Here is a 13,261-nt window from a genome sequence, read left to right as displayed (position 1 = left end):
CAAGTCACTGAGTCTGCATTAGTTGACAGAAAAACATTTAATATGTTACTTCAGATCCTGGAGAGAGGCCCAGATGAAGTACAGAGCCAGAGGCACCAACAGGTCACAGCCTTCTTAGGAGATCACTTAAAAGCCCTCCGTTCCATATGATTAGATGACCTCTTCCCCCAGAGCTGATTAGAGAACCAGTAAGAATTTGGAACCATGGATGGCCAAGGGCATAGATGGGAGCTTAGCAGTCATCTTGGCCAGTGGGCATTTGCTCCCACCTCTAAGGCACAAGCCTGCATCCTGTGTCCTGAGCCTACATTCAATTGGAAAGAGAGACCACAGCATCCTAGCATCCTACAAAGAGCAACTTTCCAAACCTAAGGGCATACAATGCAGAATGGGCCTGAGGTGATAGTTTAGTAGCTGAGCCTGGGGAAACCCTGTCACTGATTGATTACTCCAGGTTGGACCAGCTTATTTGGCCATGCGGAGCGGCAGTGTAAAAGCAAATTGTAGGTACAGCTGTTTTATTACTATGTGTCTCAAGTGACCAGCTACCACTGTCCTGGAGACGGTCCATTTCAGTCTCATGCAGGGCTGCGTCTAAGTGACCTTCAGGCAGTCATTTCTGCCTGTTCTCCGACACCCAGGGAACCCGAGATTCCCAGAGTCATGTCACCAAAGGCAAAAAGGCAATTTGGTGACCTTGGCTCTGCTTTATTGACCTTAGAGCACCCTTCGGATGCAGTTAAAAAAACAAACATACACAGTAGGAGCCAAAAGTGGACCCAGGCTGGTGCCACCTGACTGCAGAAGAATTTCCCCAACCCAACCAAGGCGGATTTATACAAAATGCCAGAGGAAAAAAAATGAGGCAATCCGGTGCTGAGTCCAGGGCTAGCCGATTGGCAGAGGAGCAGACAGTGAAGGAGTGGGCAGGTCATGCATCTTTCTCGTAAGTACGAGTGCAAACTGCACTGCCATGGGTAAGTGTCTGGAAGGAAAGACAGAGCCAGGTTAGGGCAGGGGTGAGGGCTCCTAGGGTACTGTGGCACTCTCCATTCTGATGGAGAGAGCTTCTACCTTCATCCCAGTAGTATTCATTTATTAACCACCTACTACATGCCAGGTACTTTACATGTATTTTTTTCAAATACTTACACCAAGCTTTTAGTTTAATTGGGCACTTAATTGCTCTGTTAGAGATTTGGGAAAAGGAGCTGTGAGAGGTGAATTGACTTGGTCAACATCTCAGGGTGTCTCTCTCTTGCACCATTCCTCTAGTGCCTCAGATGGTGCCTGGTACATCGTAGACAAATAGGTGAATAAGAATGTCCAGGAAGTGCTGTGCTAGGCTACCAATTCTCCATTCCTTCCCTGAATTAGGGTAGTGCCAGAGCCTTGAGCCACCATCATCCAGCCTGGCATCATAGAGCCAGGCTCATGGTCTCACCATAGTCTGACTGCCCAGTGAGTAGCTGGTCCTGCATATCACAGGCCCACTAAAGCTAAACAACTCATTCTAAAGTCTGCAGGGCCCCTTACCCCCATGGTGATGCAAGAAGGCAGAGAGCAGGTTATAGTGGCCCAAGAAGGTCTGCAGCGAAGATGCTGGGGCGAAAACCTGAGATCCTACAGAATTAGGAGGCAGAGACTGAGCTCTCTTTGCCTCAGATCGGGGGTGGTTCAGTCATGGCTACCTTCTTCTAGTGAAGTCCCCAAGTTTGTCCTTAAACAGACTAATTTGCCAGCCTGGTTGTCCCTTCCTACCCAGGCTGCAATCAGGGTACTTGCAGTAGGCCAGGCATGGAAGGTACTGAGAGTCAATGGGGCTGGAATGAGGTGGAAAGGACTGAACTGTCATTGCCCCACCATCACCAGCCTGTCCTTGCCCAGAGGCTTTCTATGTGGCAGCATAGTCTGAGGGAGGAGATGGGAGCCTTTCCTAGGGGCCTGTGATCCAGTTTGGCCTTGCTTTCTACCTCTCCTGGGGTGGGGCAAGGTAGCAACACAAGAGGACACTAAGGCTGTGGAGCAGCTGCGGTAGCCCTCTGTCCCATCTCTGTGATGCCCTGTGCTCTGCACCATGGTCTCCTGCCACCCAAGCAGCCCACAATCTTGGTGGTGTTAATGCCCATTTTACAGTGGGACTTGGAGAAGGTGACTTATCATGTAGCCTGTAAACTGAGATCTGAACCCAAGCCTGTGTGAGTACAAAGCTACCGCAGAGAAATTTCCTACCTGATCCCACCCTAGCCCTGCCTCTACCTTTGATTACTCCCAGGGGAAGACCCTGGCTTTCACAACAGGCTTGACTGAAAGGGCAATAATGGTAACCAACCGGGTGAGGCTCCAGAGTTGTCCATCTTACCAGGATGAGTTTCCCATCAACTAGCTCCCGCACAAGTGTTGTCTCTTGCCCATTCCACTTCTGAACATGGACAAGTTTGCCTCCATCCAGCGTCACGGTGGACTGTGGAAAGAGGATAGAGGCCTGAGCTGTGATCTGAGCCAGGACTGAGGGACAAGATGGTGTCTAGCCATTGGAGCCACAGAGGACTCCGCCTCTGCCCCAAACTAATGATGGTGCCAGCCTCAGCGCTCAGGTGGCCTATTTCCAACCTGGCCCCACAGGCTGTCTTATTCACCTCCAGCTCTGCTCCAGGATTGCCTGACTGGAGCAAGGGCCTCCAGGTATTGGGCAAGTAGGGAGAGGCAGGCAATATGGTGGAACCAGACAGCCTGGCTCTGAGAAGTGCTACCAACCTTCAGAATGGGTACTTACCTCATCCTCTAAATGATACCCATAGCCCTAGAGCCCTACCATCCTATATCCCTGGGGAAGATCAGTGAGGAGGAGTCCTGAGACTCTCTTGCCTAGTGGTGACCACACATATCATCTAACAGACCTTGGGGATGGAAAGTATTGGAAAATGAGACTTCCCACGTTTTATTCCTACCTCTTCTTGGTCCACATCATGTGGCCCTTTCAGCTGACAAGTAGACAGCAACTGCCAGGTCCAGGGACCGGATGCCCTTGGAGTGTTCCAAAGCCCTGGTCAGATGCCCACTTAGTCTTCTGGACTTTGCCAGCCTGCATCAGCTGGTTCTCATTTGGCAGCTTTCCTGGATCTCGTCTGTTTAGGAATTTGGGGGCTCTAGGTCAGGCTAGGGGACCCTGGCTGAGCAAGGTTCAGTAGGAGAATCTGAGAAGGCTGTGTATATGTTTGGGGCTGCATGAGGAGTGGGTGTTCATCCTTGCTACCACCTTACTCATGTCCCTCCCCCAAGCTTTTTGTCTATTCAGAACAGATTATTTTCAGCTTAGGCATCCCAGAGCACTACTGTTTAATTAGGGTTCTTGTCCCTCAAAAAGGTGAGCTAGTCAAGGACACAGACGTATGTGATAGGGCCGATACCTTTCTCTAAGGTAGAATGATACCTTTGGTACCATCCCAACTCTGCTGCCAACTTCCTACTGATTCTGGACAGGGCTCCAGCTTCCTCCACAAGGAGACCAGACCCTATCGTGTCTTTCTTGAGGCAGTTGTAAAGAAGCAAAAACAGCTGAGGGGCTGACTAATAGGGTCTTCTGGAGGATACTGCTATAGGGACTGACTCCCTTTAGAGGTCAAGTCCCTTAGTTCTCTCTCTGCCATGCCTGGCCCAGGGGCTGGGAGGCCTGAGGCGGGCAGCAAAGACAGAGTCACCACAGGGTGACAAGCCCTGAGACTGGAAGTGGATGTCCCCTCCCTCCTTGGGAGGAGAGGGCTAAGTCTTGGTGGGAAGACACAGAAACACACCTTAGACAACGCTCTTTCCAGAACATAGCTTTTCTTGCCTGCGGGCCAGCAGAATTAGAAATAGTTCCTCAGGCTCCCTGGCCAAGCCTGGAAGGAGACCTCCAAGGTGGATGTTGGCAAAAAGGAAGCATCTGAGTAATCTCCACCTCTTGTCCCTAGCTGCCTCCTTTGCTGCTGGAGGCCAGAATGACCTGCTCACTCAGGGGGAAGAGCTCTGAATTCTCCTGGGCATTGTTCCTAAAGTACTTGAGGTCACAGCCATGGCCACATAACTCTCCCGTCTATGGATTGGAAAGAAACCCAGAGCTCTTGCATGCCATGCACAACGTCACCCGGCTGGAGCTGGAGCTGACACTGAGAGGTCAGAAGAACATCCTGGTTCTGTGCTGCCCACTCCCAAAGGCCCCAGATGCTCCTCAAGGAAGGGGGGAGGAATGCAGGAGGACAGGGCTGGGGCATCCCAGCACCACACATGCTTTATGCGCCTTGTTCATTTCAATCCCCCCAAATCACCTACCCCTCAGGGTACAATAATAGGGTACCAAGTCTTAAGGTCTCCAATCTCTACACCCCCTTTCATGACTCACCTTGACCTTCCTGTCATCTGCTGTTGTCTCATCGAATTCCACCCCTAACTTGAAGCTGATCTCTGTGTTCTTGAAGGTGCTGTGTGTTTTTATGATGATAGTGTCCCCATTCATTTCGATGACTGTGGTAGGCTTGGTCATGTTGGCCACCTGCCTGGTAGCAAAACCCACACCTGAGGGCAGGGGGAAGAGGATAAGCATATGAGTGGAGCAGAAAGGCAGGGTTGAGGATCTCTGCACAACTGTCAGGCTTGGATGTGGAGTACGGGAACTTCCAGAGACTCCAGCTCTTTTTTAAATTCGGCTTTCCTGTTAGCTCTGTGTGGCAAAGAGACACTTGATTTCACTGGGCAGATGAGAGGTGTAAGGAGTTAAAGGGACAGGCATACCACAGCAAGTCATGTCAGATCTGAGATTAGAGCAGGCTACTTTCTTTTTTTTTTTTTTCTTTTAATTTTTATTTATTTATGATAGTCACAGAGAGAGAGGCAGAGACATAGGCAGAGGGAGAAGCAGGCTCCATGCACCGGGAGCCTGATGTGGGATTCGATCCCGGGTCTCCAGGATTGCGCCCTGGGCCAAAGGCAAGCGCCAAACCACTGCGCCACCCAGGGATCCCTTGAAGGCACGATGTAGTTATCTCCACTTCACACTCAAGCCCAGGGTCACAGGTCTGGAATTCCAACCCAGAACTGTTTGACTGAAGAAATTCACACAACTGCTTAGCTATACTGTCTCCCAAGGATGGAGCACAGGGCTCCTTTCCCGGACCCTCGAGTTTTCCAGCCACAGGCTAAGGAAAGAGAAATGCAGACTTTGCCTTCCAAAGCCTGAGGGACAAGCATTTCCCACCTTTGGAAGTTTTTGCCTTGAAACGCACTGGTGTACTTGTACCCTATGTATGGCAGCGGGATATTTCCGAGTCCTCTTCTCTAGGACTTAGGAGGTAGGCAGAAGGGAGTGTGTGTCTCCGTGTACAGCTTTAGGAGAGGCCTGGATGCTATGCAGTTAGGACTCGAATCCAGGTCCCCTGGCTCCTAGTCTGAGGCCCTCAGGGGACTCCCCCCTCCCATCCCGGAACAAAGCACTCTTCCCTGGCTGCTGGGCAAAGCCTTGAGTGTCCTACAAGAGTGAAAGAACAGCAAAGCCTTAACCCCTTCAGGTTATAGCTTCCTCGTGATCTGGCCTTTTGCCTCCAACCTCCCATTGACTGCCTGCCCTTCTGCCCCCAGCAGCTGTGGTTAGCTGTGTCACAGGGTAGAGGTGAGGCAGAAGCAGCCCAGTGTGGCGAACTGGCATGCCAGGCTACATACACCGCACTTGCTGGAAACTAGGTTCTTAGCCCATGTCCCGCATGGGTCCTTTCAACTTAATGCTTAGAACACATAACAGCCCTGAACAGTAAGCTTTATTTTCCCCACTTTACAAATTAGGCTTGGAGAAAGGTGATTTTGCCCAAAGTCAAAGATTTTGACTTTGGAGGAGGGGGAGTGATGGACCTAGTATGAATCTAAGCTCCAGAACTTGTTCATTCTTCCTCCGGGGCCATTCTTCCAGCATGTGCTTCCTCCTGGCACTGAGGCCACCAGGTGGGCCTGTGATCACTGGTACTAACTAGGCTGCGTCTCTCTGCCCCCTGAGGGAGCTTGGTCTAAAACTAGAGGGGCGAGGGCAGCTTCTGCCCTGGCCAGTAAGGGATTTGGCCTTAGCCCCAACTATCAGAGTGAGTCAGGCTGATCCCACTCCCCTGTACAGACGGCCTTGTCACCATACAAGGAGCTCTGTTTGCTAAGGACCTACCCAGAGGTGTGGTGTGTTTGAGAAAGGAAACCACTGTGGGGGTGAGTGAGGGACTGAGTCAAGAGAAAATGAGACCAAAAAATGGGGCTGATAATTTGGGGGGATCAGAAAGAGTGGGTTTTACTTAGAAATGAAGTGGAAGCTATTTACAGAGAGCTGAGGATGATCTTTTCTCCTCCATGGACCTCTCATCCTTTCCATCTGTGTATGGAGAAAAGCAGGCTGGATGTATTCTCAGCCCTGTAGCTCAAATTTACTTTGGTCAAAATAAGGGAACAAGTGTGGTAAGGATGTTGCAGCTCACTTCAGGGACACAGGACTTCAGTTGGAATGTCCGCTTTGGGAGGAGGGGCATCCCAACTTCCCAACAGCTGCCCAGGGCCCGCTGCTCCAAGAGTGGCTACTTTCCGGGAGTCAGTAGGCATAGTACCCAGCATGCTATGGTGGGGGCATGAGAGCTGTGACCTCAAAAGTCAACACTTGTCCCTATTTCAGGAAAGGGTTAGGAACAGAGGGGAGAGGTGGGTCTCCCACCCCTTATTTGGGTGTTTGCCAGAATCAGCCCCCCTTCCCTGGTAGGAAGGCATGGAATGTAGCTCAACTATGAACAATATTCTGGTTTCCTTGTCCCAGCCTGGGCCACTAGGATAATCTCATAGCTGGGAATTAAGAGAAAGGGTATCACCTTTTTCATCTAAGCCCATTTGAGGAGGGGAAGGGCCAAGGTCAATCATTAGTTTAGCAGTTCCTACCACTCCCACCCCCAGGGTCTATAGTGGAAACTACTCTGGGCTGCACATCTAGAAATCTAGGTTTTCATATCTGCCCTGCCATGGGGTTTATATGACCAGTTTCTCTCTCTGGGTCTCAGTCTCCCCATCTGTCAAACTAGGCAAACAGGAGGGATCTCCAAGGGCCTCATGTTTAAGGAGTCTGAATCTTTATTTTTTATTCCAAACAACCACACCTTCCTAGATCAAAGACCCTCTCTGTCTTTAGCAGATCTTGGCCTTCCTCCAAGACCCTGCTGCACCCTGGGAGCCCAGTGGTTTTCCCCACCAGACCCCACCCCAACAAGTGGCTGAACCAGCAGGTGATGGGTCCTCTTGCGGCGCCCTACCACGAGGCAGTGATTAAAGCCTGGTTACACACCACTGCAGCACAAGGTCACAAACTGGATGGTGAGAGGGCATCCTCCAGCAACCATCCTTTCTCTAGTTCAACATGGAGGGGCAGGGGTTGTTGCTAACCGTGAGGAGCCCCTATCTCACCGCCTCCTCATATCCCATTCACCCCTTGTTCCCCTATTTCCATCTCCCTCCTCCTAGGAGTTTCCACTTCTTTATGCCATAGTACACTCCCCATCCACCCCATTCCCTTTTTGTATTCACATTTTCCAATCCCAAAACCACCCGTGCTCCTCTTTTCCTCCTCCGGCTAGCCTCCCACCTCCTGCGATGGACGCTCTTACACAAACCCATCTATCTCCAGATCCTCTTCCTCGAAAGCGCCTCCCCGCCCCAACATCTACCGGCAGGCACATCTACCTCCTTGCCCCTCCCTACCTGGGAATCCCTCTGGCCGAATTCAGACCAGAAAGCCCCCCTTCCAACGGGTCTCGCGTGCCCTAACCGCGTGCCCTAACCCAGGCTGCCGCCTTGTCGGCGTCCCCCTACCCCCAGCCGTGAGCAGCAGGGGCGCACGCAGCAGGCGTGCAGGGTACTAGCTAGCGCCAGAACGCTGCGCCGGGCCGCGCACGGGGTCCCGAGTCACGCTCACCAATGGACTTCATGTAGTCATCGAAATTCTTGCTGTCCACTAGCTTCCAGGTGCCCACGAAAGCGTCCACCATGGTGAGGCTGGGCTAGGCCGAGAAAGCAGGCGACAAAGAAGCGTGCAAGGATTCCAGGACCCACGGTTCCCAGCCCGCGCTGCCGCCTTAAATAGCCCCGGTGTCACGTGGCGAGGCGTGGCCCACACCCGCAGCTCCCGAAATAGGAAGCCTCGGGCTGGCGCTCACCCGCCGGGAGCTGGCAGCCCATCCCCCGACCCGCCAGGCGGGAGGGGGCAGACAGTGGCGCCTGGCTCGCCTGCGTCAGCGCGGGGGCCCGGCCTCCGAGTCCCTGCCCCGCGCTGGCAGGACCTGCTCCCTTCCCTGGCCTCGAGGCGCTCCTCGCAATCCGAGAAGGAAGCAGCCGGGGGCACGGTGCCCGCGAGCTAGGGCGCGCGCCACGGACATCGTCGTCCCCCAGTGTCTCCCCGAGCTGGGGGTCAGAGCAGAGATGGGAGACTAGAGGTGAAAGGAAACGCCCTTGGGCTGATGCCCACGCCGGGACAGCTCGGCTGGCTCTCCGTGGCGCAGGCATCTTGGTCCTCAGGTTGCAGGTGAGGAGTCCAAGGCGCAGCGGGGAGCTTGCAAGGTCACAGGAAATGAGGCGAGGGTTCATTGGAACCCAGCCTGCAAGCCCGGTCTGGCTGGCTCCGGAAGCAGTGGCTGTCTCACCACTCCCCACGCCACTCCCCACTCGCCGGTGGCGGGAAAAAGTCGGCAGGGGCACCGTGCGCGGCTGAGCTGCCCCTGTGCCCTCCGCCCGCCCGAGGAGAGGGCATGACGCATCCCGCCCTGCCCTTCCCTCCCGCACGTGCTCGCCCCTCGCTTTGGAAGGCCGCCTGCGCGCCTTTCAGCCCTGCCATGCTCCTCCCCCTCACCTTGTCCTCTGACCAGAGTGTGGGGCCGAGCATTTCATCAGGTCATTTCCCCCCACACCTTCCTGCAGAAATTCTGTCCCTCCAGATGCTCTTACAGGCCCCAGGGCAGTTCCCCACCTGCTTCCCTGCCCTGACCTCTGCACACAGGCAGGCCTCTTGCAATTTCACGAAATGTCACCCACTTCCTTCAAACAGCCTCCCTTGCGGTGGACACTTTACAAAGCGCTTTTTTTTTTTTTTTTTTTTTTTTTTTACAAAGCGCTTTTAATAGTAAGATCACCTTGTATTGATATTTATTTCATGCTGAGAGCCTTAAAGTACATTTTCTCATTGAACTTTCAGAACAAAGTCCATGTTTTCAGAACAAAGTAGGCTTTATAATTACCCCTGTTTTACAGATGAGCAAACTGAAGCCTGGAGGAGTCCATTCATTTCTTAATCCAGCGGTTATTAATAACTGCCTACTTTTTTGCGGGGCCTGGGGCTAGGCTCTGGAGAGACAACCATGGAGACACACTCCCATTGCTCACTTCTGTGTACACAGGCACAGAACTAATGTGACTCTTGAGGGGAGGCCTGTCCTGATCTAGGAGTTCAGGGGAGACTTCCTAGAGGAAGTGAGGGGTAAGCGGATGCCTAACAGATAGGAGGCCCTGCAGAAGGGAGTGGTGCCCAGCTGAACCTCAGCCAGCAGAGGTCCAGAGGAGGCGGGGGGAGGCTTGACGGAGCCGCAGGCACACTAGCCCCAGGGTTCCGCCAGCTCTGCCACTTGGGTACAGTGTGGTGGACCCTCCTGCCTGGCCTCTGTTTCTCCATGTGGAAGTGGAAAGCATCCACCCCTACTTCTGACTTTCTGGGAAGAAGCCAGGGAGGAAGAGCCCTCTCTTGCCCAAGGTTTTGTTTCTTTGGGACAGGTCCACTTGCCAGAAGACAGGGGCTTGTTTCTGCCAAAGCTGCAGGGACAGGCCTTAGGGCTGGGCATGGAGCCCTGGTGACCTCATTGCTGGAACAGGTGCAAGGGAGGGTAGGGGGGAGAGTGGGATGGTTTCTAAGTCAAGGTCACAACATTTAGACACTGAACCTCCTCTCTCAAGGACTGAGTAGCTGGAGGCCCGGTGGCCAGAGCTGTCACCCTACATGGTCCTTATGCCACCACTGCTGATGGGGAGAGCCAGAGTGGGGGCAGGTAGCTGTGGGCAGGTAGATCTGTGTGCCAGTTCTGATTCCCTGGGATACTCACTGTGTGGTTGTGGGCAATTCACTTAAGCCACTGTGAGTCTCAGTTTCATATTGCAGATGTAGGTAATGACAATATTTACTCCTTAGTGGTGTTTGGGGATCAAATGAGATAATGCATTTAAAATGCTGAGCATGGTGGACTTCATGCTCACTGCCACTGCTGTTATTGTTCCTATTGTCCTCGGACAGTGCAGGATTCTCCGACCTGCTCTCAGCCCTGCCCTTCACCTGCCAGGCCCCCCACAGCAGATGGCTTGGCTTCTCTAATCCTCAGTTTTCTTGCTTCTGAGACAGGATTAGAACCTGCTGCAGTGGTGAGGAAGGGGCTGCAGAAATCTAAAGGATGGGTTGAGGGGGGGACACTGCTGGAAAGTCCTTTGCCCCTTCTCTCGGGCCCTGCCTCGGCCGAGCACTATGGAGACAAAGCCTAGACCCACTAGCCTTGCTGCGCCACCCCCAAACCCCCACCACACACCGATCTGGGTCACTGAAGTGGACTCCTAAGCCACACTCTATCTGTTTTCCACTGGACTTTCATTCTCCCTCCCAAGTGTGCACTGCACGCCTTCTCATTCCTCTCATTACCTGCATCCTCCTTGCCCTGTTCTACTCACCGCCTTGGGGAATGAGGGGCAAGGGGAAAGAATTCGAGCCCTTCCCTCTTCCTGCCCCTCTCTCTTGCCCTTGGCAGATCCAGATGTATTTACAACATCTGGCAGGCAGCAGAACCAGTCCTTGCCAAGAGCAGCATCTCCCCAGTCCTCGCCCTATGATGATGTCACTGTTCTGTGTTTCCATGGCAACTACCGGCTGGGAAGATGGAGAAGAGGAGAGCTGAGTAACCATGAGAGAGCCAATGAGATGGCCAGCTGCACCGGATGATCCATGGGGCCATGGGCGGGGCTGGGGGGAACGCAGGGAGGCCTACTCAGCATCTCTGGCTCTTCCCTGGACCCTCCCTGCCATCTGGCCATCTCAAATAGGGGATGTGCTGCTGGCACAGGGAGAGATGTGGGAGGTAGAGGCCAAGGAGGCTGAGCTGGAGCCTCCACTGACCCAGGGACATGGAGACCCTCCTTCTCCCCTTCAGGGCCTAGTCCGTGAATGCTGACTGCCCATGCCTCACTCCACCCCCGGTACCTGCAACTGAGAATTTTTTCTTTGGATAGTAGTGGTGGTGCGGCTCTCTGCCATGGACTCAAGCTTTTAACCCTTCTTTCCACACCCTCCCCTGGTGCAGGATGTGTTCAGAAGCAGGATCTTTGGAAAGAAGCCTAGCTCTACATCCTAAGCCAGCCACTTACTAACTAGAGACTAGGAGCCAGTCCCTTCTCACTTCCCCTTCCTCTCCTTTCCTCCCAAAAGGGGAAAGCCATCTACTCTCAGGGTTGACATGTGGATTAAAAGAGGTGACATGTGGAAGTCTAACACACATGAATACTCAATGAAGGGTGATTCCTTTCTCTCTCTGGGTCTCCCCAGGGCAGTTGTCCCAGAGATACACATGAATTAACCAAGGCTCTTTGAGACATTGAACCAACAGCAAAGGATCCAAGTATATCTGTCTCCTCACTTAATTGAGTGCCTTCAGATACCAGAGAGGTTTGCACATCTCTCCCTTTCTCTCTTTAAATAATCCATCCATTCATTCTGCCAATCTTAATCAAGCACCTCCTGTGCCCAGACACTGTGCTGGGCTCAGTGGGGGGTCTAGGGGAGAGCCACAGCCCCCACCCTCCCTGAGCTCACTGGGTGGGGGATTGCAGCCACTGTGGCAGGAATGCAGTGTTCTTTCTGCCACTAGGAAATCACTTCCTCGTTCCCCAAGAGTTCTAGCTACTCCGGGGCTGAGAGAACAAATGATGGTAAAAGATAGGGATTTACTCAACACCAGTTTGCTTCTGAGAAACTGCTGCCTGTGGCACATGCTCCCTGGAAGGAGCACAATGGCTCTCTCTGCCCAGGGAGGAGAGGGGCCAGTTCAGAGTTGTGGGGCAGTCACCTCTGCTTTCCCAGAAAGCAGCTGTCCTCCCTGTTGGCAGAATAAAGGCCAAACTGTTCCTCCTTGCTCCATCTGTTTGATTAGTCGAATTTATTACTGAAATCCTGTTCCAAGAATAGTGGCTGGCAGATAGTAGGCGTAAATGAAGGAATATTGAATGAATGAATGAATGAATGAATGAATGAGTATATGGAATATTGGACGAATGAATGAGTGAATGAATATATGGATTAATGAATGAATGAATGAGTATATGGAATATTGAACAACTAGTAAATGAATGTGTGAGTGAGCGAGTAAATCTGTCTCCCCTGTAGCTTTAGGGGCTCTGGAGTGGGATTTCACTTCCAATCCGGTGCCTTACTTACAGACCAGCTGTATGACCTTGGGCAAGTCACCATCTCTCTGGTCTATAGTTCTTTATCTGAGTAAAAGCACATCACAATTCCTACCCAGCTACCTCCCAAGGACTCTGGGAAGATAAGGCAGGATGAGCTTGGGAATGCATTACAAAGTAATTGTTCCTCTTCTCAGCCTCCTTCCCCTGAGGCTGCGGCCCTCCACAACCCCCAGGCTCCGGCCCGGCCCGTCCGCCTCTCCCAGCTCCCCACACTGCCTCCACTCTGCAGTTACTCCTGCTCACTCTTCAGCTTAAAAAGCCCCATCCTCCCTATCAGAGCACTGACGCTGCTGCTTTCATGTGGTCATTTTTTTTCACACACACAAAAAAACAGGTAATATTTTATTACTATTGCTTAAAATTTGCAATCTGACACTGAGTATGAACTGGAGGCAGGGAGGTTTTGTGTGTCTTGTTCACCACAGTATTTGCAGCACCCAGGATGATGGCTAGGACACAGCAAGTGCTTAATGAGTTTAGTTGTTCAATGAGTGAAGAGGAAAGGGCTGGCCAGAAGCCGTGTCTTTGCTCGGCCTGGAGTCCGCCTTTCCTGTTACACTGGAAGCCCTGCGAGGGCCAGGACCCCATTGGTGTGGCTGTCCCCGTGTCCACGGAGCCTAGTACAGGGCCTGCCAGGCCACAGATCTGTGGAGGAGACAGTCTCTAGAGCGAAGAAAACCACCTGTCCTCTTCGTGTTCTGTTTGAAAATTCTGCCCCTGGCCCCCCTTT

The 13,261-nt window shown here is 52.7% G+C and overlaps 1 protein-coding gene across 1 annotated transcript; it reads right to left on the bottom strand.

Moving 5' to 3' along the window:
- Nucleotides 1-18: 18 nt before the first annotated feature.
- On the bottom strand, nucleotides 19-8,337 carry FABP3 (fatty acid binding protein 3). The gene is made up of 4 exons (XM_026014314.2): nucleotides 7,961-8,337; nucleotides 4,382-4,554; nucleotides 2,363-2,464; nucleotides 19-985 (listed from the first exon to the last, which is right to left on the bottom strand). Exons 1-4 carry the CDS (start codon nucleotides 8,031-8,033, stop codon nucleotides 932-934), a joined length of 402 nt encoding a protein of 133 aa, XP_025870099.1. The 5' UTR covers nucleotides 8,034-8,337; the 3' UTR covers nucleotides 19-931.
- Nucleotides 8,338-13,261: the final 4,924 nt, after the last annotated feature.

Source organism: Vulpes vulpes, chromosome 2 (genome assembly GCF_048418805.1).
Source record: "Vulpes vulpes isolate BD-2025 chromosome 2, VulVul3, whole genome shotgun sequence".
Classification (NCBI taxonomy): Eukaryota; Metazoa; Chordata; class Mammalia; order Carnivora; family Canidae; genus Vulpes; species Vulpes vulpes.
This window is presented reverse-complemented; position numbering and strand designations above follow the sequence as displayed.

Coding starts and splice junctions, on each gene's coding strand:
- FABP3 (XM_026014314.2), bottom strand. CDS start 8,033: ATGGTGGACGCTTTCGTGGGCACCTGGAAGCTAGTGGACAGCAAGAAT. Junction 4,555..7,960: donor TGACTACATGAAGTCCATTG/GTGAGCGTGACT, acceptor CCCTGCCCTCAG/GTGTGGGTTTTGCTACCAGG. Junction 2,465..4,381: donor CAGATGACAGGAAGGTCAAG/GTGAGTCATGAA, acceptor CTCTTTCCACAG/TCCACCGTGACGCTGGATGG.